The 27988-nt window shown below is 46.0% G+C and overlaps 2 protein-coding genes across 4 annotated transcripts in view; one reads left to right on the top strand and one right to left on the bottom strand.

Annotated features, from left to right (window-relative positions):
- ctns (cystinosin, lysosomal cystine transporter) overlaps positions 1-3640 on the top strand; it is a 17356-nt gene extending 13716 nt beyond the window's left edge. Inside the window, exons 9-11 of the mRNA XM_061737430.1 lie at positions 1-41; positions 1467-1584; positions 3186-3640. The exon at positions 1-41 is cut by the window's left edge and continues 130 nt beyond it. Coding sequence (XP_061593414.1) covers positions 1-41; positions 1467-1584; positions 3186-3334 — 308 coding nt within the window. The 3' untranslated portion in view covers positions 3335-3640. The remainder of the gene's footprint in view (positions 42-1466; positions 1585-3185) is intronic.
- Positions 3641-5259: 1619 nt separating this feature from the next.
- Positions 5260-27988, bottom strand: part of trappc8 (trafficking protein particle complex subunit 8) — a 44023-nt gene continuing 21294 nt past the window's right edge. Inside the window, exons 15-29 of one of the 3 annotated variants that reach the window (XM_061737422.1) lie at positions 25880-26074; positions 24062-24213; positions 23903-23977; positions 21630-21729; positions 21347-21504; positions 19711-20141; positions 17623-17782; positions 17428-17524; positions 14888-14956; positions 14743-14801; positions 14466-14672; positions 12341-12442; positions 11155-11294; positions 8889-8978; positions 5260-6255 (exon numbers count right to left, since the gene is read on the bottom strand). In XM_061737422.1, the coding sequence (XP_061593406.1) occupies positions 6021-6255; positions 8889-8978; positions 11155-11294; positions 12341-12442; positions 14466-14672; positions 14743-14801; positions 14888-14956; positions 17428-17524; positions 17623-17782; positions 19711-20141; positions 21347-21504; positions 21630-21729; positions 23903-23977; positions 24062-24213; positions 25880-26074 (2270 nt within the window). In that variant the 3' untranslated portion in view covers positions 5260-6020. Of the gene's footprint in view, positions 6256-8888; positions 8979-11154; positions 11295-12340; positions 12443-14465; positions 14673-14742; positions 14802-14887; positions 14957-17427; positions 17525-17622; positions 17783-19710; positions 20142-21346; positions 21505-21629; positions 21730-23902; positions 24214-25879; positions 26075-27988 lie in introns of all 3 variants that reach the window. The other 2 variants (XM_061737420.1, XM_061737421.1) reach the window with 2 other exon arrangements.

The following is a 27988-nucleotide window of genomic DNA, read 5'->3' as shown; positions in this document are numbered from 1 at the left end:
ACATCAAGCTGGCCGTCACTCTGGTCAAATATGTTCCACAGGTGAGTTCTGAAAACTGCTCTCACCAACATCATCCTTAACCGTCTCATGGCGGCTGATTCTGGGTCCGTCGCCATTTTCATCCTCCTCGTGACTGTTGATACAGTTCTTCACACGGTTTCTCACACGGTTCCCCACACGGTTCTTCTCAATAGAGGGAATGCGCCACAGATGCGACTTCACAGCGGGTTTCGCCCACTGAGTGTCGGAAAGACTGAGTGTCGGAAAGACTGAGTGTCAGAAAGACTGAGTGTCAGAAAGACTGAGTGTCAGAAAGACTGAGTGTCAGAAAGACTGAGTGTCGGAAAGACTGAGTGTCGGAAAGACTGAGTGTCGGAAAGACTGAGTGTCGGAAAGACTGAGTGTCGGAAAGACTGAGTGTCGGAAAGACTGAGTGTCGGAAAGACTGAGTGTCAGCGTAAACTTTCAGTTTGAGCAACTGGAAAACATCTAAAATGGGAAAGAGCTGTTGTGCGATCGACTGTACTCGTAGATTTAGCAAGAAATCAGAGTTATCGTTTTACAGACTGCAGAAAAATAAGCTTAAGAGAGACAAATGGATCGCTGCAATTCACAGAAACAACTGGATTTCAGGCACCGAAACGTGGATTTGTGGTTCCCATTTTGTATCAGGTAATGTTGGATTTTTGGGTAGCTAACGTTAAACGGTCAAATCTTAAAGTTCGGTGTCCTCATCACTTTAATTTCTACAACAAATCCTGCCTTGAAGTCGGACCAAGCGTCAAGACTTTTGTAAGCCTTCAAGCTTTGCTTCGTGTATTTCCCCGGCGTAGAAATTAAGTACATATAAATATCAGGAAGCTGGATTTGTGGCCAAATATTAATGTCCATGGACCACTGGTTCTTGGTAACTGTACCAAATATTAATGTCCATGGACCACTGGTTCTTGGTAACTGTACCAAATATTAATGTCCATGGACCACTGGTTCTTGGTAACTGTACCAAATATTAATGTCCATGGACCACTGGTTCTTGGTAACTGTACCAAATATTAATGTCCATGGACCACTGGTTCTTGGTAACTGTACCAAATATTAATGTCCATGGACCACTGGTTCTTGGTAACTGTACGGGTCACTGTCAAGTCCAACTGTCTTTAATTTAAGCTGATAATCAGCTGTTATCTCGTCTTCTCCACTAGTTGCAGATGTTTTTACCACTCAGTGAGAGTAAGGGGGCTGGTCCGGTGGGGAAGTGACGTCAATGCAGACACTCTATTATTATAATAAAAGGAAATGCACAGAAGCTTTGAAGTGCAGCTACTTTCACCTTTAACCTGAAAGCGAACACAGAAGCGTGACCCAAAGTTCTGCTCAGCTCAGTCCAGGTTCAGGCAGCAGCTGCTTGTTTTGTGTAGCGGCTCTGACAGAAGTGATGGCTGACGGTTCTGTGGGCGTTTTTACAGGCGTTCATGAACTACAAGAGACAGAGTACGGTGGGCTGGAGTATCGGCAACGTGCTGCTGGACTTCACCGGGGGAACCCTCAGTATTCTGCAGATGATCATCGAGTCCTACAACAACGGTAAAGCTCCAGCACGCTCTTCTCTTCTCTGCACAAGTATCTGGGTTCAGGTTTAGCACAGGCAGTAAAGATGAGACAAACAACAGCACTTTATATCCACACTTTATTTGACACTCTCATGTGTTTAAACAAGACATGACATCTCAATCAAATGTTGGTGACACAAACGCCACACCACTCACCACAGCAGCTCACTTTTTGGGCAAATATACGGGCAAAACCGCGTCTAGGCGCCATTAGACCAATCAGATGTACGTGATGTAGGCGGAGCAACAACCAGACTAGAAACAGTAAAAACCTGTGGATTGCAGGTGTTACTGGAGCACCCTGGTTGTTTCTGAAGAGCGGCTCCTAGACGCTTCTGTACGAGTCATCCCATTAATCCTGCCCTGTTGGGAGTGGTCCGGTACATTCTGTACCGGTGGAGGGATGTGACTGACCAGGCCGTCATCAGTGAAACCACCACAGTATTCACTAACGATGCTCTGACCCCGGGCCGGAGGCTGGAACCCATAATGGTTTATATCTGGAGATGCAAGTCATCTTTTACTACGGAACAATATTAGGGCCAGGCAGGAGTGTAGCACCCTATAATGTAATAATTTCACCCTATAATGTAATAATTTCACCCTATAATGTAATAATTTCACCCTATAATGTAATAATTTCCTGAAAATGTAATAACGCCTGAAAATGTAATAAAATTTGCACTTAACTCAATCGAAAATGTAATAAAACCCAATAATGTAATAAAATATCCTGAAGGATATTGTAATAACATTTTTACCAATAATGTAATACCTTATTACATTATTGGGAATTTATTACATGGAACTCAAAGTCTGCAATTTAACCCAATAGTCATTCTGGTGTTTCAAATCCAGCGTATATAACATTCTTAGATACTTAAAACACAAAATGTAGAACTCTGGACTGAAAATGAACAAATATATTACATTATTTGTCAAGTATTACATTATCAGTTTTGGAAGAAAAAAAAAAGACCTACCTAAAAATGTAATAAATTCCCAATAATGTAATAAGGTATTACATTATCGGTAAAAATGTTATTACAATATCAGTCAGGATATTTTATTACATTATTGGATTTTATTACATTTTCGTTTGAGTTAAGTGCAAATTTTATTACATTTTCAGGCGTTATTACATTTTCAGGAAATTATTACATTATAGATTGCTACAAGGAGAAAAATAAAGATAATATTTTAGAGGAGGAAGATTTTTTTTTTCATTATGCACTTTGAGAAAAAAGTCGAAATGTCGAGATTAATGTTGAAGTACAATTTTGAGAAAAAAGTCAAAATTTCGTGAATAAAGTTGAAATGTTGAGAAAAAACGCAAAATTATAACTTTATTCACGAAATTTCAACTTTATTCTTGAAATTGTATTTCAACATTAATCTCGACATTTCGACTTTATTCTCGAAGTGCACAATAAAAATATAATCTTCCCCTCTCAAATATTTTTTCTCCTGCATGGCCCTAATACTCCGTACTTTTAGTGTGACTGTCTGTGGTTTTTCCATGTAAATAATAAAGCTTCCAGAGAAACTCTGTAACAGTGCCGTGTGTCCCCTCAGACGAGTGGACGCTGGTCTTCGGAGATCCCACCAAGTTCGGTCTGGGCCTGTTCTCCGTGCTCTTCGACATCCTCTTCATGATCCAGCACTACTGCCTCTACAGCAAACCGGCCGAGTACCAGACTGTCCCCGAGCAGCAAGACGACTGACGCATCCACAGACCCAGTAAACTGACCAAAGATCTGATAGACTGGTCCTGACCTTTGACCCCACCATGACGGGGTCAAGGTCCCCGCGGTATGAATGTCTCAGGTAAAGCACTTGTCTCTTTTCTGACACGTACGAAGATTTTGGGTGTTCATAAAAAAACTGTAAAGACTATAAACATTTTATAAGATGCAATTTAAAAACTGTAATTTTAGTGCAATCTGTCCCCCGAATCACTTTCTGTCTGCTTTTGTTTGATTGTTCAAATATCCTGATTAAGTTTTTGCAATAAACATGATGAGAAATGCTATGGACTCTTTATTTTAGTCGTCCCAGGAACCAGTGTTGAACCGTGAGCACGACCGCCGGGCCTTCACCTCATCAGAGAAAAGAATCATTGCGGAAAAAAGCAACAGTACAATGAATGGAAAGGGTTTAACAAGTGCAAAGATTTCACTCTGCAGAGATTTGATGTTGGACTTCATGAAAGCCTACGATCTTTGGTTTTATTCACGCCCACTTGAAATCAAACCGTGATTGGTGGATTTGCCCGTCACTCTCCACACCAAAACACACAGCTTCCCCGGGATTGGTGAAGTCCTGACCAATGAATGAGCAGCTAACCGGGCCTTAATGGAGACAGACCATTCCGATTGGATAACAGATTTTCAGGACATGAACTTGACAGTAAACTTAATTTTAGAACATGAATGAGAGAAAATCTGTTAAATATAGTGTATTAAATTAAATGAGATATTTTTTTCATTGAATACTTTAATATTACATTCATTATCTCTCATTTTTTTAGGCCTTCTCTGAAGGCGTAGAAGGCCCTGCAGGTTCCCCGCTGGACCAGTAGGAGGGTTAGAAACCAGTGGTGGTTCTGGTCCAGTCTGGTCCATCAGCTGATGGTCTTCACCATTTATACTGTTTAATTCTTTAGTCAAAGATGATATGATATACTGACGTCTCACCTTTTTAGATACTTTCATTCATGAGACTTTCCATCATATTGTCCACCTGGCAGGATCAGCATCTGTTCATCCCCAGGTAGTCTAACTTTACCAGGCCCTCTCAGCTGCTTTAAGATGGTCAGATTTCACACTAAGAGGATCCAATGATCATTTTTAGAATATTTGGAATCCTTAATAAAATATTTAGAAAAGCTCAAGACACTTCCTGAGAGTCCCTGAGGGTAAAGCACTGAGATCTATATTTAATGCTGATCTGATTTACGAGATCTCTATATTTTATTTGGGAAGGACTGATTTCCTGACAGGACACTCAGATGAATATCTATTAGGCATTTTAATAACTGCTGCTAAAAAAGCGCTCACGAGACATTGGTTGCTCCCTGAGGCCACAACACAGGAGTGGATAAACTTAGTTAATGATATATATGTGATGGAAAAGATGACATTTTGCCTCCGTCTCCAGAAAGATTTGATTGTAAAATTGTGGACGAAATGGGTTGTATATGTGAAGCCTTTACGCCCAGAAATTGTGGAGGTATTGAATAGATAAAACTTTTGTTTTTCTCCTCCTTCCCCTTCCCCTTCTTGAATGAAGACAGAAACTAATACTATCATATCATTATCCTTATTATCTCATTCTCCACCCAACTGAGAATCATGTTATTTTTCTTCTGTATGGAGGTTTTATGTTTAGAGTCTTAAGAGTTCTTAAGTCTCTTAAGAGTTAAGAGTTCTTTGTAGTTTTTGTTTTTTGTTTTTTCCTTTTCTTATCTCTTAATATGTTTACTTAAGATGAAAAAACTGGTTGGCAGATAAGAATATTACTTTGTGATATGTACTGCCATACCTAAATAAAGAATTTAAAAAAAACGGACAACACGGAGCAATAGACATCAAAGGTTCAACTTCTGGAGAAGCAAAACATCAAATAACAATTTCATTTTTATTAAATTTATTAGTTTTTTCATTTTAGCATGATGCCGATTAATTATGTCTAAAGTTCTTAACTCATTCACAGATGTACAATAATACAAAAGCAGTACGTTGTTCCTTCTTTTTTGCTGTTCTTGCATGTTCTTCATCGTTGGAATGAACCGTGCTGCTTGTGAAGAATATTCAGGATATTTAAATACGCAGAGTCTACAAATATTCAATGAAAGTCAGGAAAATACTCCTTTATGTGTAAATATGCAGTTTGATGAGGACGAATGATGGAAATCAAACGCGCCCCCCCCCAAAAAAAAGAGAAAAAAGAAAACATGTTGCAGCCTGCAGTCAACCTGTTTCCAGCTCTGTTAGTTACATTTCTCCTGATTTCTATTTACATCCAATTCGTTATAAATAAACAGAACTTGCAGGTGAGAGGTTGAGTCCGTCTGGGAGCAGTTTCTGAGATAAAGCGCACGGGTTGATGGGAAAACCGAAGGCTCAGGCTGTGATGAAGAGGAGACGGAGCTCAGACGAGCTGCCGCTCTCGCCGCTTCAGTCACGTGATCCCAGTCACCCGAGGGTCCCGCTCACCCGGAGATCAGGTGTTTCCAGACTGAAACAGGTCCAGAAGAGCAGAAACCAGCACTCCAGAGGTCCAGCCTGACGTCCTGTCAGGAGCTGCAGGCATCAGCCATCAGCTCATCAGAGTCCTGATGGCCGGTGCTGACGGGGAAGCTGACGGGGAAGCTGCTGGTTTCTGTGGTTTCCGCAGCGCCGCGTCCTCTCAGGCGTTGGTGATGATGATGAGAGCCGGGCTGGCCGTCTGCTGACTGGACTCGCACATGGCGCTCTGCTCGGCCGGCTTGGCGAACACCCGCGGCGTGTTGAGGTTGTAGACGCCGGGCCGGCAGAAGCAGGCCCGCAGCGTCACGCTGCACACCTGCTGCGGCGGCAGCTGCAGCTTGTGCTGGCTCTGGCCCACCCAGGCGAAGGAGCCGTGCACGTCCAGGGAGTCGGAGCTGAAACACAACGGAGGGTGAGAGGAGTGAGGACCGAGGAGGGAGCAGCTCAGAGACGGCTGTGGCAGCTGGGGCGTCGCCCGGCCCGGCCCAAGCCTCCATGGGGCCCTCTATTACTGCCAATAATGCTGATTATTGATCATTCACACACCCACTATAAACTTATTTATAGGAAAGCCCTGTTTATAGGAAGGCTCTGTCCTGGGCTGCAGTCTGGACCGGGTGGAGGTGGTGGGGGAGAGGAGGATGGTGGCTAAGCTGTCCTCCATCATGGACAATGTCTCCCACCCCCTTCATGAGACTGTCAGAGCCCTGGAGAGCTCCATCAGTGACCGGCTTCATCACATCAGACTTTACAACCAGGCTGATCACTGTAGCTAACGGACAATAATAATAACATGTGCAACAACTAGATGTGCAATAATCATATGTGCAATATCCATGCAATACCTGTCTACCTCACACACATTCTACCTGCTTTTTTGCACTGTTTTTCTTTCCTTTGCACTATTTTTTTATCTTATATTTTTTATCTTTTTCATCTCATCTTCATCTGTGTGCGTGTGCGTGTGTGTGTGTATGTTAAGTGTACTGCTGCTAACACGTGAGTTTCCCCATTGAGGGAGTAATAAAGGACTATCTTATCTTTCATGTTCTTCCCTGTGATTACAAATACACTTGTAAAACTAGATGTAAGAACTTTTTGTTGTAGTTAGATTGTAATCCACAGTGATTAAGACCATGGAAGCTACAACAGATTAACAAACTTGCAGAAAAATCTTTCAATTAATATTGATCAAAGTCAGCAACTGCCCCTACTGGCCACACAGAGAAACAACAGGTCAAAGGTTAGAGAGCTGCACAGTTGCAGCAGTGTTGTTTCCATCATCCTACTGTCAGCCTGGCAGGTTTTTACCATCTATGGTTTTTAATCTGAAATGGAGCAAATTCAGCAACACGAGCAGCCTGGGGTTGATTTACACTCAATATTTAAAGTGATATAGTACTAATGTGATACTGAGTGTCATCTACAGTGTAGGCCTACTAAAAGAAACACAATAATCAAATAGATCATTTATAAACTGTAAACACGTTATCTACTTTATTTTTGGCTTTAAATAAACTACAACAGAAATGTGCAATAACAATTTGAAGTCTACTCTACTTTGTTAACATAATATTGTTTATGTAATAATATTAATTATTGTGTTTTTGTACAATAACGTACCTTTGATAATGTATGAATCATCACTCACACATTTTTTTTTACTCTTGGGTTCCCCCTAGTGGTCACAGGGCCTAAGTAGCCGCTTAGTTCGCGTATGCCTTGGGCCGGCTCTGGTCGTCGCCGGCAGGCCGGCCGCGGGGCCGCTGGGGCGGCTGGATCGCAGAGAGGAGGTCCTTCCTCCCTCCTGCTCTCTCGGCTGTTACAAGACACCTGACAGTATGACCTTTGACCCAGTCAGGACATGATACCAGTTAAAGCAGAAGACTGCTGGGAGTCCAGGAGGTGAAACCAGTACGTCCACCTGGTCCCAGCTGCAGACCCTGGTCCCAGCTGCAGACCCTGGTCCCAGCTGCAGACCCTGGTCCCAGCTGCAGACCCTGGTCCCAGCTGCAGACCCTGGTCCAGCTGCAGACCCTGGTCCAGCTGCAGACCCTGGTCCCAGCTGCAGACCCTGGTCCAGCTGCAGACCCTGGTCCAGCTGCAGACCCTGGTCCAGCTGCAGACCCTGGTCCAGCTGCAGACCCTGGTCCAGCTGCAGACCCTGGTCCAGCTGCAGACCCTGGTCCAGCTGCAGACCCTGGTCCAGCTGCAGACCCTGGTCCAGCTGCAGACCCTGGTCCCAGCTGCAGACCCTGGTCCAGCTGCAGACCCTGGTCCCAGCTGCAGACCCTGGTCCCAGCTGCAGACCCTGGTCCCAGCTGCAGACCCTGGTCCAGCTGCAGACCCTGGTCCAGCTGCAGACCCTGGTCCCAGCTGCAGACCCTGGTCCAGCTGCAGACCCTGGTCCAGCTGCAGACCCTGGTCCCAGCTGCAGACCCTGGTCCAGCTGCAGACCCTGGTCCCAGCTGCAGACCCTGGTCCAGCTGCAGACCCTGGTCCAGCTGCAGACCCTGGTCCAGCTGCAGACCCTGGTCCCAGCTGCAGACCCTGGTCCCAGCTGCAGACCCTGGTCCAGCTGCAGACCCTGGTCCAGCTGCAGACCCTGGTCCCAGCTGCAGACCCTGGTCCAGCTGCAGACCCTGGTCCAGCTGCAGACCCTGGTCCCAGCTGCAGACCCTGGTCCAGCTGCAGACCCTGGTCCCAGCTGCAGACCCTGGTCCAGCTGCAGACCCTGGTCCAGCTGCAGACCCTGGTCCAGCTGCAGACCCTGGTCCCAGCTGCAGACCCTGGTCCCAGCTGCAGACCCTGGTCCCAGCTGCAGACCCTGGTCCCAGCTGCAGACCCTGGTCCCAGCTGCAGACCCTGGGGAGACAGGTGTCCTCCTGGATGTTATGTAGTGACGGCTGCAGCTCGTCTGGTCCACCATGGACCGGTCCGGACTCACCACCGGTGCAGAGTTCCAGTACGGCTGGGTTCTACACTGCAGCAGAGGTCTGGTCCTGGTTCCTTCATGAGGGAAACTCACCTGGTGCTTTTGTGTCTCAGGTCCACGATGACGTCTATCTGAGCCAGGGAGCAGTTGGACAGAGTCAGGGTCACCGGAACCAGACAGAGGCTGGACACAAGAGAAACAGACCTTTAACCAACATGGATGGACGGACGGACGGACGGATAAAATCATGAATCATGCAGATCTAAAGAAAAAAAAAATAAACCAAATCAACTCCTATGAAGTTCAGATCTTTGACGTTTTTGAGTGAGTTAAGATATTGTCGTGGTTCCTAGTGAGTTAGGCCCAGTCCCAATCTCCCCCTAGTCCTACTTTTCAGCCCTACCCCTAAATTTTGCGCGTTCCTGTGAGGGTAGTGGTGTCCCAATTCCTCTTTGCATGTAGGGCTAGTGGACATAACGAGGGCTAGTGGACATAACGAGGGCTAGTGGACATAACGAGGGCTAGTGGACGTAACGAGGGCTAGTGGACGTAACGAGGGCTAGTGGACGTAACGAGGGCTAGTGGACATAACGAGGGCTAGTGGACATAACGAGGGCTAGTGGACGTAACGAGGGCTAGTGGACGTAACGAGGGCTAGTGGACATAACGAGGGCTAGTGGACATAACGAGGGCTAGTGGACATAACGAGGGCGGCTAGTGGACATAACAAGGGCTAGTGGACATAACGAGGGCTAGTGGACGTAACGAGGGCTAGTGGACGTAACGAGGGCTAGTGGACATAACGAGGGCTAGTGGACATAACGAGGGCTAGTGGACGTAACGAGGGCTAGTGGACGTAACGAGGGCTAGTGGACGTAACGAGGGCTAGTGGACATAACGAGGGCTAGTGGACATAACGAGGGCTAGTGGACGTAACGAGGGCTAGTGGACGTAACGAGGGCTAGTGGACGTAACGAGGGCTAGTGGACATAACGAGGGCTAGTGGACATAACGAGGGCTAGTGGACGTAACGAGGGCTAGTGGACATAACGAGGGCTAGTGGACATAACGAGGGCTAGTGGACATAACGAGGGCGGCTAGTGGACATAACGAGGGCGGCTAGTGGACATAACGAGGGCGGCTAGTGGACATAACGAGGGCTAGTGGACATAACGAGGGCTAGTGGACATAACGAGGGCTAGTGGACATAACGAGGGCTAGTGGACATAACGAGGGCTAGTGGACATAACGAGGGCGGCTAGTGGACATAACAAGGGCTAGTGGACATAACGAGGGCTAGTGGACATAACGAGGGCTAGTGGACATAACGAGGGCTAGTGGACATAACGAGGGCTAGTGGACATAACGAGGGCTAGTGGACATAACGAGGGCTAGTGGACATAACGAGGGCTAGTGGACATAACGAGGGCTAGTGGACATAACGAGGGCTAGTGGACATAACGAGGGCTAGTGGACATAACGAGGGCTAGTGTGTATGAATCTAGCCCTACACAGAGAGGGATTTCAGATACTGACTCTAGACGCTAGAGAGAATTTCCCAGAATGCTTTACGTCATCATTTGCAGACTGAGTCAAACAAAAAAACATGGCGGACATTTCTTATTTTTAGTGAATAAAATCAATATTTTGAGTTAGTTTCTGCATAAAAATGCGTTTTGATTACATTTCTAGCGAGAAATATATATTTTACTTTCATAATATTAACTCAGTGAATGTACATAATCACTCGCTTGGTCGTTGTTGCGTTGTATCTTCAGATCTCGCCAGAATAAAGGCTGATTTATGGTTCCGCGTTACACCAATGCGTAGGCTCTGCGTTGATTTAACACAGAACCATAAATCGCTGCAGGCTCTTCTCATCCTCGAAAACTTCAGGGCAAATTTCTACAGGCGTTATTTGGATAAACTGAGCCCAGGTTGGGGATCTTAACGGTTACTTTTACGCCTGAAAAAATATTAAAACTTAATAAAGTGGCATATTAACAGCGCTACAGCGGAAATTAAAACAGCTTTTAGCTCTGGGCTTCCTGATATGGTGTGATGTATGTGCAAACGTAACTACGCAGTCGCTTACGTAGCAGCAAAATTTAGGGGTAGTGCTGAAACGTAGGGGTAGTGGGAGTATTGGGACTGGGCCTAGGGAAGATTACAAGGGCCTAAAATTTGTGGCTTGATTTTTAGGGCTAGTGGTAGTGAGTGAGGGCTAGTGGTAGAAAGTAGGGGGTGTATTGGGACTGGCCCTTAGGATGTTGTTGTGGTTCCTACTCCCTGTTTTGGTTCCTGGTGATAAGAGAGCAGGTGTAACTGCCTCCAGGGAGACGGTGGTGCTGGTTCCTACCTGTCCTGAGTGAAGCGGTGCTGGAAGGTCTCGGGGTAGTGCAGGTTGGTCTTGATGAGCTGGGACAGCTCTGGGAACGGAGCAACAACCGTCGGGGGCAGATCCGACTTGAACTTGAGCAGCATCATCTCCTGAGCTTCCTGGAAACACACACACGTAGAGGTCACACAGAGGTCACGCCGAGGTCACACAGAGGTCACGCCGAGGTCACACAGAGGTCACGCCGAGGTCACACAGAGGTCACGCCGAGGTCACGCAGAGGTCACGCTGAGGTCACGCCGAGCTGAAGCAGCTTCCTCTCAGTTTGTATCATGGTGAACATTATTTTACCCTGTAAAAGGTTTGAGTACCGCTATTTAGGCTGTACCTGTACCCAGTACTGGAGTTGAGGGGGGATGAGGGGGGACGGCATCCCCCCTGAAATAAAAACGGTCCAAATCATCCCCCCTGTAAAACTGCCATCCCACCTTTTCATCCCTTATGTCATTTCATCAATGAATGTGGTTTTACTGCTATTTCAACATTTAGAGTCATCACCAGAAAAATAACACCAGAAAAATAACTTATTTGACAATTTTCACCTGTTTCAAGTAAATTTTCACTTGAAATAAGTAGAAAAATCTGCCAGTGGGACAAGATTTATCTTCTTATTACAAGCAAAACAATCTTGTTCCACTGGCAGATTTTTTTCTACTTATTTTAGGTGAAAATCTACTTGAAACTGGTGAAAATTGTTGTTTTTTCCAGTGATGAGTCTTGTTTTAAGTGTAATGAGATTTTTTTACTAAAATGAGACATTTTAACTAGAAATAAGACAAATATTCTTGTTAAGATTGTGAGTTTTTGCAGTGATCCATGTTACTTATCCTGTGAAGGACAGAGTCATATTGATAAGTTCAGAAAAGTGTTTTTTATTGTTGTGTTTTGATGTATTTGATGTATGCCCAGTGGATATTTAAAGCTTACAGAAGGCTGCATTTAACTGCTGCTATGTCATTCCTGCAGTATTTCTGCAGCTGTTTTGGTCACTGCTATTATTTGTAATATATTATATTATTTGTAATCAGCACAAATTATCTGTCCCCATATGATCAAATCCACCATCCCCCCTGATTGTTTTTTACAACTCGAGTACTGACTGTACCCGACCCCCGGCCACGTGAGCCGCCCCGTGTTAAGGCCGTACCTCTTTGGGAGTGAGAGAACTGGCCTCCTTGCCGATGGTCTGCAGAGCCACGTGCAGCTGCCCCTCCAGGATCAGCTGCTTGTTGTCCTCCACCACGTAGGCCTGGGCACAGGGACAGAGAGCAGAGACTTCATCCAGCAGCAGGAACACTTTACAAGCCCCAATCAGGAGAATCATCTGGAATTTCTTCCGTTTGCTGACGGTATTGTGGCCGGGTGGAGAGGTTGACGGGACACGCACCTGTGTCCCATCCACCTGAGTGGCTGCCATGCCTCCACCCAGCCTGCCTTTATAACGCAGCGCTGGAGAGCAGAAAAGGGTCGGAGGAGCTGCTGTCATGGGGTGTGCTTGTGCACTGTGTGTGATTTGGGTGTAAATAAACAGGGTCTGCACTGAACTCCGTGTCTCTCCATCCTTCGGGCGGGCCCCCGTGGCACGCACCCTGCCACAGGTATAAAGCGGTATAAAGCTGCAGCAGCTCGGTCTGTTGTTCTGAACCTCGGCCGGCTTCAGGAGCTCCAGCTGAGATCAGGACCCCGGAGACATTTTCAGTCTTCAACTGAATAAGCTTTACTACTAACGTACTGGCCCCAATATAAGACGGCCTTTTTGGCATTGAAATAAGACTGTCAATTTATCTTGAACCCCTTCTACTTATCAATATGATTTTCATTCCTTATTTTTTATTTAAGTACTAATTTTTCATTCATTCATTTTTATGTTTATTTTCTTCCTTTCCCTTCATCCAATCTCAATTTAATAGGTGGTGTGATTGTTCTCTCAATCTGATGTACTTATGTTTACATCTGAGTTTGTCATTGTTCTTATTAAATAAAGTAATACATTTTTTAAAAAAAGGTCGAGAGAGATGGGACTATTTTTTTCCACAGTGGGGCTATTTTTACTGGATAATATGTATTTCTGATTAATTAAAAACGACATAAAATAGATTGTGTATTCCCCTCTCATATTTACATTAACGTTTAAATGTTTAATGTTTTATAAAAGCAATACATCACTTCAGGCCGAAATAACTTCTTGAAACTAAAGCTGAAAACGGCTTCTTATAATAATTACCGTATTGGCCCGAATATAAGACGGTGTTTTTTGCATTGAAATAAGACTGAAAAAGTGGGGGTCGTCTTCCATCTGGGGTCTAGACATCATACCCATTCACAACACTAGATGGTGCCAGATATCGTTAAAGCCAACCCCTGTCACGAAGAAGAAAAATAAAAAATAGCGGTAAGAAAGAAAAGAGAAGAAAATAAGAGAATAGATAACAGAAAATTGAGTAACGTAGCGACAATCTGGAGAAAAGTGGGTGGAAGATCGGCAGGTTAACCAGCAGCTGAGGAGAAGTTATGATACAAACTTCAACATTATGATTTGAATGAGGCAAAATAACACGCTTTTTCTCTTGAATATATTGCTATAATCATTTGTTTCAAATGTACTGTAATTATGGGCAGAAATATGTGCCACTAGAAACTGAATTTGAATAATTTATATTTGAATTTGAATTGCTCAACTTGAATAATTGCATTAAAAAACTGAATCTGAATCACATAATTTGAATTTGTATTGTTTAATTTGAATCATTGCATTGAAAAACTGAATCTACATTCAGTTCTCACGATTCAAATTCAGTTCTTGCAATTCAATTTCAATTTCACTGTGCCAGACATCCGGGTCTTCCAGAGGAAGAGCAATCGAGTGCAGATACAAAGAACTTTTCACGTAGCCTACTATAACCTTTATTTTCTTTCAATGATATAAACGACCAATGGGAGCTAGATATTTCGAAACGTATTGTGTTTTCTCCATTCTGTGTAAAAAGTGTAGATTTGTATCTTGCCGTTTTGTAGAAAAAAATCAGTTTCTAGTGGCACATATTTCTGCCCATAGTAATTCTTTTCTGTCTAAAAATTGAATTTGGTGTTCAAAAAGTCTTTTTTCAAACTTGAATCTTGAAACAGAGGGGCTTGTCTTATAATCAGGGTGGTCTTATATTCAGGCCGATACGGTAAATGGAGGTTATGAGTTCAGTCCAGACCTGGCAGCGTCTCAGGGAACCTCTCTGGTCCTCAGGTCTCAGTCCTCAGGTCTCAGTCCTCACACTCACCTTCCAGATCACAATGATGTTGAGGTCAAACTCGTTGCACTTCTTGGCGATGCTTGTGATGTCAGCGGTTCTGTTCTGGGCGGGAGCGAACATCTGGGACTTCCCTCCGGAGGACTGGCGGGACGACGTGGGCTCCGCCTGCTGACCCTCCGGGGTCCGACAGCAGCGGAAGAAGAAGTCTCCACACGGCGTGGACGAGCTGATGATCTGCAGACAGGGACACCAGTTCACCGGGGGGACGAGCAGCTTTCACAGAGCTCTGATCGACTCAAGTTACCCGTTCATTTCCGAGGTTCAGGTCTGCAAACGTGTACTTGTGCGTGGCGTCCGAGGGAGCTGGAAACAGCAGAGGAGAGTTCAGGGAGTTCAGGGAGCGCTGGGAAAGCGGAACGCTGAGAGGTTGAGGTGTGGAGAGAACGTACCTGGAGGAGGCTTGCAGCGCGCCGCCTTGAAGCAAAGCTTGGTTCTTTCTCTGCTGCTCAGCTTACAGTCTGGAGGAGGACAGGAAGAGGAGGAGCAGGAGGAGAGAAGTTGACACCAGTCATATCATACGTTGGAAATGAACCAACCATTTGAAGCCTCTTTTCCCGGCTGACTAAAACAAAATCTGTACTTTTCCGGTTGTACAGAGCGTCAAAGCAGGGACACGCCCAGTGGGCCGTGGTACCAGCACCTTCAACCCACCCCAGAACTACATTATATCTCTCCAGTCCCTGCCCCCTGATAGACGGATCCCCCCTCCTTCTTCTCTTCTCTCTCCTTCTTCTTCCTTTTTATTTATTTGTTTACTTTTTCTTGTTTTTTTTTCTTTTTATTCATCCATTTTTTAATTTATACTGTATAGCTTCAATACAATTTATTTATCATTATTATTATTTCCGTTGAATTGTGTAATGTTCTGTCCTTAAATTAATAAAAAACATCCTAGGAGATAGACTGTATATCTTTTTCTCATTCCATCGAGATACACAGTATGTTTATGGTGTCAAATATCCCATATATTGTAGATTGCCATACAGAAATAATAAGATACTCAATGTAAATGTGTAATTGATTCCTGTTCTACTGTTCCTTACCCCCTAATAAAAATATAAATTATATTTTCAGCTGATGCACGAAACAATCCCCTCCCTCAGAGCTGTCATGGACGAGGAATCAAGGATGGAATCAACGATGCAACCACAGCTGCAACCACAGCAGACGTCTGACTGGACGTGACTCTGCGTCAGCGTCACTCACACCAAGCTGGTTCCAGGGCTGGTTCTGGGCTAGAGCCAGACTTAGGCTGTGTAAAACCAAAGAACTGGTGCTAAGCACCGGCTCCTGGTTCTCAAAACTGGTGCTACACCAGCCCTCTTTGGTTGCTGGGCCAGGTCTAGAACCGCTTTACGTCGGGGGCTGGGGGCGGGGCTGGGGACGGTGTTACTGAACAACCAAAGCAGAATAAACACGGAAGCGCGCCGTTTTTAAACAACGGAGCGTGGAAGACTGTGGTTAAGTTAGCAGACTCTTTTATTATTACATCCATTTATTTAATAATGGATGTAAAACAGAAGCAGCAGTGGTCTACGGTACAATCCAGTAACATTGGCGGGCTCCGTGCCCGCCGATGGAGCGGCAGCCTTGTCCGAGCCCGCGGGGGAGCGTTCCAGCCCTGGGACGCTTGGACGCGAGGCTGCTGCTCCATCGGCGGGTTCCCGGCCCGCGGGGACGCGTCCCAGCCCGCTCCCAGCCCGCTCCCAGCCCGCTCCCAGCCCGCTCCCAGCCCGCATCCCAGCCCCGCTCCCAGCCCGCTCCCAGCCCGCTCCCAGCCCGCTCCCAGCCCGCTCCCAGCCCGCTCCCAGCCCGCTCCCAGCCCGCTCCCAGCCCGCTCCCAGCCCCGCTCCCAGCCCGCTCCCAGCCCGCTCCCAGCCCGCTCCCAGCCCGCTCCCAGCCCGCTCCCAGCCCGCTCCCAGCCCGCTCCCAGCCCGCATCCCAGCCCCGCTCCCAGCCCGCTCCCAGCCCGCTCCCAGCCCCGCTCCCAGCCCGCTCCCAGCCCGCTCCCAGCCCGCTCCCAGCCCCGCTCCCAGCTCGCTCCCAGCCCCGCTCCCAGCTCGCTCCCAGCCCGCTCCCAGCTCGCTCCCAGCCCGCTCCCAGCCCGCTCCCAGCCCGCTCCCAGCCCGCATCCCAGCCCCGCTCCCAGCCCGCTCCCAGCCCGCTCCCAGCCCGCATCCCAGCCCCGCTCCCAGCCCGCTCCCAGCCCGCTCCCAGCCCGCTCCCAGCCCGCGGTTCTGGTTCCGCGTTACACCAACGCAGAGCCTACGGCGTAGGTTACGTAACCTACGCCGTAGGCTCTGCGTCGATGTACGCGGCGACGCACGCCGTAATTTCTTAACAGGCGTAGCTACAACTGATAGCTTTCATCTATTAAACCAACATTTATCTTCCTAAATGATTTATTTCATCCAGCGTAATTCTCAACAGAGCTGCAGGTTTCTCCCCCGGGACGACGCCGCAGGTTGAGCCGGCTGAGGAGCTGCTGTGCCCCGGGGCTGCCGGCTCTCCAGTCAAATTTCTTAACATATTTGGATAAACTGAGCCCAGGTTGGGGATCTTAACGGTTACTTTTAAGCCTGAAACAAATATTAAAACTTAATAAAGTGCCATATTAACAGCGCTACAGCTGAAATTAAAACAGCTTTTGACTCTCAGCTTCCTGATCAGGGTAGGGATGAAAACGAGGGGGAGTGGTGGTGACGTATACAGTAACGTGATGACGTGGCTCTCTCGCCAGCACCAGCTGTGTAAAAGCAAACGGTTCTTACTTAGAACCAACCGCGAACCGGCTCTAGCACCAGCACTAGCACCAGCCCTGGAACCAGCTTGGTGTAAAAGGGGTATCAGATCAGCAGCAGCTGTTCCTGGCTGGACCTGGACTGTAAACCCCACCAGCGGGCAGAGAGGACCAGGGACGAGGACACACCTTTGTCCTTGTCGGGGTTGATGTACTTGTGGAGACGCCAGTGCTGGCTGCTGCTGGACACCTGGACGATGTGGAACTCGCGGACGCCTCCTTCGCTCTGGGGGAGGGAGCAAAGGCAGACGTGGTTAGGGCCCTGCTGCTGCTGCTGCTGCTGTGGCTGCTACTGTACCGAGGCGGCGCTGCTGCCGGTCTCACCGTGTTGACGTTCTCCACGTCGATGAACACCAGCGTTCCTCCGCTGCCGCGGTCCTCCGGGGAGCCGTGCGGCGGCGGCGCCGTGCTGCGGCAGGTGGACGCCTGCACGCTCAGGGAGCGGCTGGCGCAGATGAAGACGGTGTGGCGCAGCACCCGGTGGCTAACGGAGAGAGAAGAGAAGAGGGTTAAACCCACGACATCCAGGTCCAGGAGACTCCCCGTCTCTCCGTCCTCCTGGGAGGAAGGAGAAAGTCCAGCTGCTCTGAGTGGACTTCACTTCACACGTGAACACGGATCCACGTCTTTCACTTCAGACCTCTAACACGTTTATGTTTCATGATCAGTCCTTCTACTGGGAAAAATCCTTCTACTCTCCTTTCTGGCTCGACAAGTTCAGCCCCTCTTTTGCTTTCAAGGATCCTGCTTTCACAATAAATAATGATCACAATCGCCCTCTTTCACCTACTCACTCACACTAAGATGAGGCCGATATAAGTTGTTTTGGAACATGTTAAAGGCCTGAAATGAAATAAATGAAAGAATGAATGAAGAGTCTCTCCAGGAGGAAACTCTGTGGACTCCAGACCTCAAACCTTCATTGATGGCAAATCATTTTCATCCATCAATTAAAAATCACGGTTCTAGATATAATTATGTCACTTTGTCCAAATACCTTTGAGTGCCTGAAAATAGAGTTAATCGACATTGGCCACGGTTACATGATGTACTTTCATTCGGAATTAAGTATTCAGAATTAAATCATTCAGAATTAAACTATTTTCCTTCAAGTTTACATGGAAATAGTAATTCTGAATTGAGGTTCACATGGAAACACGTTTGATGGTCTTTCTCCAATTCCTCTCCAGGTCTGGGGGTTGGGAAGGTTCTGATTGGATAGGGGGGGGACCGGAAGTTAAACTACCGGAAGAAAAACTAAAACTAAAAACTCACAATGTTTATGTTTCCTGTTTCCATCTGTTCTTTTAATAATTTCTATTTATTAAATAAATGCTCTCTGCTCTTGACCAGCGTTTACTGCTGCTGCATCTTGAAACTTTGTTAGGAAAACCAGCCCAGTGGAATATAAGATCATGGAGACAGACGGGTGAGGGAACGAGCAGAAAGAAAGACCGGAATTAATTTAAAGAGGAATGAGTGTTTACATGATCTGGAATTATTCTATTCTGATTTAAAATCGGAATAAACCAGTCACTTACTTCGGAATTAACCAACCACAGCTGCAACCAACCAACCAATTAATTAATTTAATTCGGAATGGCCATTTTCATTCTGAATTAGGTGTTTACATGGTCATTTTTACTCATTTTAAATCAGATTTAATTTTAATTCTGAATTAAAGAGGAATTAAACTTCCCATGTAAACTGAACCTGAAAATCAGCCAGGGGGCACATGCATGGAGACACAGACTGCGTTTCCATGCATCAATAACCCTTTTAAAACCCGAATATTGGCAATAACCCGAATTTGCACGGCCATGTAAACACCAATAACTCCTTTGAATAACCCGCATTTGCTCATATTCGGGTTTTTAAAAACCCCAGTATGATCCCTGGGTTACTCCTTTTAAAACCTGAATATTGGGTCATGTAAACGCCAAACAGAATATCCCCATCAAACGGAACATGAATCTGTTTTCTGCACATGCTCTGTTCACAAGGAATCCTGGTGTTTTGAGTCCAGGAAGTTCTTATAAACACGGAGAAACCAAGACCAGGAGGAGACTAATCACTTCATAAATGTAATGAAGGATATGAACATTTCTGCATTTGTAGACGGTAGAAAGTACCGGGATAGAAGATTTACAAGAAGGTGAGAGAAAAGTTACTGAAGCAGCATTTGTTTTGAATTTAGATACAGGAAGAAGAAGCAGAAATGACGGGAATTGTGTCATGATGTTCTCCATGCGTCGCTGGTTTGATCCAGATATCCTGAATAATTAATTACCATGGAAACAGGGATAACCCTGTTTTCTCACGCATGGAAACGGAATATTCAGAATGTTTCAGTAACCGGAATATTAGTAATAACCCGATTTTTGACTGCATGTAAACGTAGTCATAGCTGACCTGAGTTTGAGTCCCTTCTCTGCGCTCTCGTAGTAGAAGAGGAAGCTGATCTCGTGCACTCCCTCCTGGTCGGGTCCTCTCAGCCACAGGGGCAGCTGGATGGAGTCTCCCGGCTGCAGCGCGCCGGCCTCCACGGGGATCTGCATCACGCCGGAGGGCTGGCTGAAGTCCCCCGCCGACACCAGCGCCTCCGCCGCCGCCGCGCCCGGCCGGAAGGGCGAGGCCAGGGTCTGGTAGGCCGAGCAGCTCTCGGGGGAGGCGGGGGGGGACGTGGACGGCGTGGACGCGCTGTTGCCGAAGGTGAAGAAGTCCGGGTGGGTGGAGGCCACGCGCAGGCCGCGCAGAGCCACGCCGCTCACGTTGCAGAACTCCACGTAGGCCTTCCGGATCTCCCCACACAGCAGGGCGGTGGGGAACTGCAGGAAGAACACCTGGGGACACACACACACACACACACACATTAGTGAACACACACCAGCAGCTTAATAAGCAGATAAATACTTCCTAAATGCTTCCATCCTTACAAACACCAGGAAACTAGACCACGATACACCGGTCATGAAATCTCTCCACTGGCTTCCAGTGAGTCAAAGGATAGAGTTTTAAATCTTCCTGCTGGTCTACAAAGATGAAAAACAAACGAAGGAGTTTCCTCTTCCGTACCCCGGGAAAAACAACAACCATGGAGCATCGTAACCACGGTTATGAGTGAGTTGTGTGTGTTTCTGTGTGGATTCTGTTCTCACTGCAAACGAACCGCTCCAGGTCTGGAATGGAACCGGGCCAAGAACCTAACCCTAACCTCTCCTAGGAGATCTCTGCTCACTTGTTTTGTCCCACATCCCAGCGCGATTGCTGTGTTCACATGTACGAAACCAACCGATCTTTAGGGGGAAACACTCCCTGTTTCAGAACAACTGCTCCAAACGGGACAGGAGTGAAAGAACCCTTAGATGCAAATCCATCATTATCATCATCCACAAGATATTTCTCCTTTCATACATGTATCAATTATGTGATTGAGGTTATAGCAACGAGAGTAACTGTGAGTGGCTCAAATAACACTAATAAATGACATGAAATAAACAAAGTTAACCTATGAAACAGATTAATTTAACAAATGAATCACTTGACCATTACATTTCGGTGGAGGAAGAGAATGTTGCTGACTGACTGCTGGTTCCAATCCCTCGTCTCTTCCAAGATGCTCCAAAGACTCTAAACACACTTTCTCCAAATATCTGTCTGGCCTTTGTTTTGTAGAACATTTTTGTAGCTGTGGAATTCATTTGTCTGTGTGCCACATTGGATATACAAAGCTACAAACTTTTTTTTACAAAAGCTACAAACTTTTTTTACAACTACGAATTATGGCAGTGTTTTGCCGTGCCAATAATAAGAGCCAATCAGCGATCTTTGGCACGGGTTTCAAAGCGTTTCAGGAGAGCCAATCAGAACATTGCATCGCCTACTGACGTCTTTGTTTGAGGTTCTTTTCCACCTCATTGGTTTACACCTTGTCGCTAGACTACATCCCGATCCTGCCGTGTTTTTTTAGCCAACAGTAAAGTTCACATCGCCCGCTCCAACCAGATTTGTGTTAGGACCCGACCCCCATGCATCCCTCTCGTCCTACCTCCATGAGGGGCATGGGCGGGGTGACCACGGGCTCCAGGCGTCGGTCCGTGCCGTGCCGCACCAGCATCTTGTCCTCTTTGGTGAGGTTGAGCCGCGGGCCCTGGATCTTCAGGTCCTGCCGGCCGCGGACCAGCAGGTCGGCCGGCTGCTGGCCTGCTGGAGGAGGGAGGGAGGGAGGGGGGGAGAGCTGCTCAGTCTGACTGTAGGACAGACCGCAGGACAGACAGCAGGACAGACAGCAGGACAGACGTCCTGAACCACGTCGGGGGGGGTCTACTCACCCTCACTGCTGGAGCTCATCTCCCCGGACGAGGCCAGGCTGTAAACCACTCCCTCGATGTTCAGCTGGCCCGTTCTGTGTGGCAGCAGCTTCAGCCGGGCCTGAAACAACCACACGTCTCACCATGAGTGTTCGGTGCTGCTTCTGGAACAAACACTCATCTTCTCTCAGTGATCTGATGGTAGTTTGGTTGATGTTTGAGCTGAGTGAAACATTCCTGACCGACTTGGACCTGAGAGTGGATCAACCAGCCCGATTACTACGTTTCCATGCATCAATAACCCTTTTCTAACCGGAATATTAGCAATAACCCGAATTTGCACGGCCATGTAAACACCAATAACCCCTTTGAATAACCTGAATTTGCTCATATTGGGGTTTTTAAAAACCCGAATATGGGTTACTCCTGGGTTACTCCTTTTAAAACCTGAATATTGGGTCATGTAAACACCAAACGGAATATCCCCATCAAACGGAACAGGAATTTGTTTTCTGCATGTTCTGTTCACAAGGAATCCTGGTCTTTTGAGTCCAGGAAGTTCTTCTAAACACGGAGAAACCAAGACCAGGAGGAGACTAATCACTTCATAAATGTAATGAAGGATATGAACATTTCTGCATTTGTAGACGCTAGAAAGTACCGGGATAGAAGATTTACAAGAAGGTGAGAGAAAAGTTGTGCGAAGTGGTGGGTCAGTACCAGCACCAAAGCGTAAAAGAAGGCGACTTCTACTGGGCTGTTCATTATCCACCGTGCTGCTGTTACTGTTGTTGTTTTGGATTTGGATAAAGGAAGAAGAAGCGGAAATGACGGGAATTGCGGAAATGATGTTCTCCGTGCGTCGCTGGTTTGATCCAGATATCCTGAATGATTAATTACCATGGAAACAGGGATAACCCTGTTTGCTCACGCATGGAAACAGATTATTCCCAATGTTTCAGTAACCGGAATATTGACCTTAACCCCAAATTTGACTTCATGTAAACGTAGTCTGTGTTTCTACTCTGAAGCTTAATAATAATAATAATAATAATAATAATAATAATAATAATAATAATAATAATAATGACTTGGATTTATATAGCGCCCTCATGTTATTCAGCACCTGGTTTCCATAGCGACAGTTAACAACCGCGACCAACACTCAGACTTTAACATTGGGAGAGCAAAACCGCAAGCTGGATGTGATTCTTGAACAGAATCGCAGGCTGGCGGCGTCTTTGAGCTCATTGGCAAAATGGATAAGACCTTGAAGAAGTTGGAAGCTCGGCTTGGCGGGAATTGATCACAATTTGTCTGTTTGGAGTCGCCATTGATGAACCAGAGACTTAAGACAGACGGAAAATGACTGGAGTCTGCCTGTTTCTTTTCAATACAATTGTTGATTCTATAATCTGACCTTGACAGGGCCACTTGGCAGGCCGCTCTAGTCACAATCTCCCTGGTGGAATGTAAACAAGGTGCTCTGCCCCCACTAACCCTCCCCCCCAGGAACATCTGTGGACCTGTTTCAGAACTGTACCGGGCCGTCTGATAACATCAAGGACATTGGCTGAGGAGCAGCTCTGAGCGAAGTTCACGGACTTACCGCTCACATACACACTTGCTGATAACCACACCTCCCTCCAAAGTCAACGCCTTCCCCGGCCCCCCCTCTTATCAGCCTCCCCCAACACAGTCAACAGGCTTGAGAGCCGCGCCAATGGCCGTGGTGCTCACTTGGGGTACTGTGCCGGGATCCCCCCTGCCTTACACACACATGTGCAAGTCCTGTGATGATGTTAAATTTGTCATGTTGCTTTCTGTGCTGAGGTGTTTTTTTGCACTTTCACACTGTGTATTCATACATAGTGTGAAGATGCCTTTTTTTCCCCTCCCCATCCCCAATGTCCTCCTTTCTCTTATCTGATTTAAGCGCCAGTTGACTCATGTCTCATGTTGTTATTTGTTTTGTCTATTGTCTTGATGGGTTGTACTGGTCCAAATTTAACGGTGCTGGGACGCCAGCCCAGTGACAATAAAGGCTTTCTGATTTCTGATTTCTGATACATGTAGAGGGGTGAGTTTGAGGCTGGATGAAGCCACCACCTGAAGCGTAATCATTGGTCGCTAAGCAGCGAATGATCGGGGATCCCTGCAGCTCCTGCTTTGGGCTCACATGCAGCTCAGCTTTGTACTGAATAAATCTGCAATTGTGAGGAGCCTGTGAGGTCATGTGATAGGAGTCGGCGGCGCCGTGATGGACACACGTGGACGTATCGAAGGGTTCTCACCATCTTGGTCTCCTCCGGGCCCAGGTGGAACTCGGTGATGATCTCCGTGGTGACGGCGTCGTCGTCCTGCAGCACCTGCAACATCAAGCAGACGCTGAAGACAACTCTTCTGCTGCATTCAGGTTCTGGGAGGACATTTCCCCTGTGGAGAGTTCCCACCTGTGACGGCGCGGCCTCCTGGCCGGCGCCGGGCTCTCCGGGCTCCCCTGGGAGCCCGTCAGCAGGAGTGAACCCCCAGAGCAGCGACAGGTCAGACAGAGCCAGAGGAACTTTCAGGGGGTTCCTGAACGTCACCTCCACGATGATGGGCTCTGCAGAGACACAGGCAGACTGATCAGTATTGATTAGGCCTGTGTTGAAAAAAATACATTTTCCGATTCTAAATCGATTCTCATAATAATTCTTAAAAATCGATTTGTATGTCTAAAGATCGATATTTTTTTCATCATTACAACTTTTGGTATTTTTTTGTTTATGCCCAAAAAATGAATGTTTTGTTGGACACAAGAATAACTAGTACCATGTTTTTGCCTTTAAATATGTTTAAAGGTATGAAAACATTAAAGTTTTAAGTTATAATTGCATAAATTGTCTATATTTCATTACTTTATATACTGTCTTGGGGTCACATTTGCATAAAATGCTAAAAAGCTAATTCTCAAGAATGAAAAACCGAAAAACACAAAATGGAAAAAATAAGAAACGGAATGTGTTAAAAATTTAAACTGATGCGTCTGTTTCCTCCCTGGATCTGTTTGGTAATTCTGACCCACGATGTTTCTGAAAGCAGTTCTATCAGCATTCTGGGAGCTGATTGGTCCTTACAGCATCATTAGCTGCAATACTTGCTGTTGAATCTCAATATAATACTAGTATTTTAATAACACTAACCCAAATCAATATCGGAATCTAATCGAATCAAATCTTGATAATCAATTCTGAATCTTAAGAATCGGAATCGAATCGATTCTTTATATTTGCTTACTTGAATGGATCTCCAGCCCTAGTATTGATCTGTGATGGACCGGTCCCATCAGTGCTTCGTTAAAAGGGGGGTGGGATGATGAAGACCTTGATAAATCTGCTGAGTCATGTATTGATATTACTGTACAAAGACAAGCTCCCCTGGGGATAAATAAAGTCGTCCTCGACTATTTGGATTTTCCTGCCGGCTGCATGTTTGTTAAATAGATAACGACAAAGAGAAAAAACAAATGCTGGGTTGTATTGATCTATCACTTACGGAAGAGTATTAGGGCCAGGCAGGAGAAAAAAATATTTGAGAGGGGAAGATTTCTTTTTATTATGCATTTCGAGAAAAAAGTCGAAATGTCAAGATTAATGTTGAAATACAATTTCAAGAATAAAGTCCAAATGTTGTGAATAAAGTCGAAATTTCGCCTTTTTTCTCAACATTTCAACTTTATTCATGAAATCTTTTCTCAACACTTTGACTTTTTTTTTTAAATTGTACTTCAACATTAATCTCGACATTGAACTCAAAAGAAAAAATGCAGGCACTCTGGTGGCTTAAAAAAAGTTTAAAAACCTTTATTTGGACTGGGTTACATTCTAAAAAACACCAACGCATGTCGACTTACGCCAATTAATCTCGACATTTCGACTTTTTTCTCGAAATTATACTTCAACATTACGCTGGACATTTTAACTTTTTTCTCGCGTTTCGACTTTTTTCTCGAAGTGCATAATGAAAAAAAAAATCTTCCTCCTCTAAAATATTATTTTCATTCTTCTCCTGCCTGGCCCTAACACTCTTCCGTAATTACTGAAGTAGTTCCTACACAAAAAAAGCCTGGACAACATGTGAGTGCCTGCTGGGCTTCTAACGGGCCCAACGGTACGTATCTGGAGCGTAACAGCTAAACAGAACCGAGTCAGAGTCTGAATGAGACCTCTGGAGGAATCTCAGACCCGTCTGGCCCTAAGGGCCGGCTGCAGTGCGTGTGGACCCCTCACCCTCCACCACGGCCAGCGGGGGCCGCAGGTTGTCCGTCTGGCTGTTGAGGCAGCACTGCGTGGGCTGGAAGTTGACGGGCACCAGCCCCCGGTTGGCCGAGGCCACCAGCTGCTCCTCCAGGTGGCACCACATGGCCGACAGGTCCGGGTCGTACTCCTGGTCCAGGGACACGTGGGTGGCCGCCTGCTTCTCTCCTGCAGGACACAAACACACAAGCTCCATCAGGTACAGCAGGTGGGGGGAACAAACCCTGCTGCATTTACACAGAGGACCCCTGCTGGGGGGGAGAGAAGGTCGTGTTCTCAGACAAGAACTCATCCCCATCACTTCCGGGTCACACGGTCACCTGTAGGCAGTACTCAAGTTGTAAAAAGAAATCAGGGGGGATGGTGGATTTGATCATATGGGGACAGATAATTTGTGCTGATTACAAATAATATAATATATTACAAATAATAGCAGTGACCAAAACAGCTGCAGAAATACTGCAGGAATGACATAGCAGCAGTTAAATGCAGCCTTCTGTAAGCTTTAAATATCCACTGGGCTTACATCAAATACATCAAAACACAACAATAAAAAACACTTTTCTGAACTTATCAATATGACTCTGTCCTTCACAGGATAAGGAAAATGGATCACTGCAAAAACTCAAAATCTTAACAAGAATATTTGTCTTATTTCTAGTTAAAATGTCTCATTTTAGTAAAAAAAATCTCATTACACTTAAAACAAGACTCACCACTGGAAAAAACAACAATTTTCACCTGTTTCAAGTAGATTTTCACTTGAAATAAGTAGAAAAATATGCCAGTGGAACAAGATTTGTTTTGCTTGTAATGAGAAGATAAATCTTGTCCCACTGGCAGATTTTCCTACTTATTTCAAGTGAAAATTTACTTGAAACAGGTGAAAATTGTCAAATAAGTTATTTTTCTGGTGATGACTCTAAATGTTGAAATAACAGTAAAACCACATTCATTGATGAAATGACATCCCCCCTCAACTCACAGGCTGTAGGCCTGTGTTGAAAAAATGTTTCGATTCTAAATCGATTCTCATATTAATTCCTAAAACTCGATTTGTATGTCTAAAGATCGATTTTTTTTTTCATTATTACATTTTCGCTCGGGTAACTTTAATCCCAGTAGTCACGTCATGTAATCCACACATGCGCGTGGTGTGAAACTATCAAACAATGAACCTGGCGTTGAAGAGCAGCTGCAGCGTTAACAAAGCTCTGGTTTTGAAAACTCCTGAACTAAATGAACTTTTCTTTAGAGAAAATGCTGGACATTTCAGCTTCAATTTCTAAATGTTATATTAGTTCAATGAAGTTCATATTATCTATATTTACTATAGCTTGTTTGGTTTCTCTGTTATCAGACACAGTTTGTCACTCCTGAAAAATGCCGGGTGCATCATGGCCAGCTGTGTGTGGTGACAGGATACATTACACAAGCTAAAATGAATTGTTGACTGCATGAGCTGTTGCAATTTCTTTTCTTTTTTTTTGCACTTTAAATGGATTTATTTCTTAGTTATTTCACAATAATTATTGTGAAATTATTATTTCACTATTTCACTCATAATTCAGGCAACAGCTCAAAAAATCGATTCGGTAATCGATTCTGAATCTTAAGAATCGGAATCGAATCGATTCTTGACATTTGAATGGATCCCCAGCCCTAGTCACCTGGGCCGAGGGGTGTTCATCTCCAAGTGAGCAGGTCAGAGCTGAGACTGGAGTACCCTAGTGGTCTTTAGAGGACCTGCAGGTCTGGATCTGGACCCTAGTGGTCTGTAGAGGACCTGCAGGTCTGGATCTGGACCCTAGTGGTCTGTAGAGGACCTGCAGGTCTGGATCTGGACCCTAGTGGTCTGTAGAGGACCTGCAGGTCTGGATCTGGACCCTAGTGGTCTGTAGAGGACCTGCAGGTCTGGATCTGGACCCTAGTGGTCTGTAGAGGACCTGCAGGTTCTAAGTTCCTCCTAAGACTGAACCCAGACGTGGTTTCGGGGTCTGGTTTTCCCTCCTGTGGCTCCAGAGCTGCAGGAGGGAGCGTACGTGTCGGGCAGCTGCAGGTCTGGACCTGGGAGAACTTCAA

Source organism: Cololabis saira, chromosome 13 (assembly GCF_033807715.1).
Source record: "Cololabis saira isolate AMF1-May2022 chromosome 13, fColSai1.1, whole genome shotgun sequence".
Classification (NCBI taxonomy): domain Eukaryota; kingdom Metazoa; phylum Chordata; class Actinopteri; order Beloniformes; family Belonidae; genus Cololabis; species Cololabis saira.
Note: the sequence above shows the minus strand (reverse complement) of the source record. Positions and strands in the feature narration are given on the sequence as shown.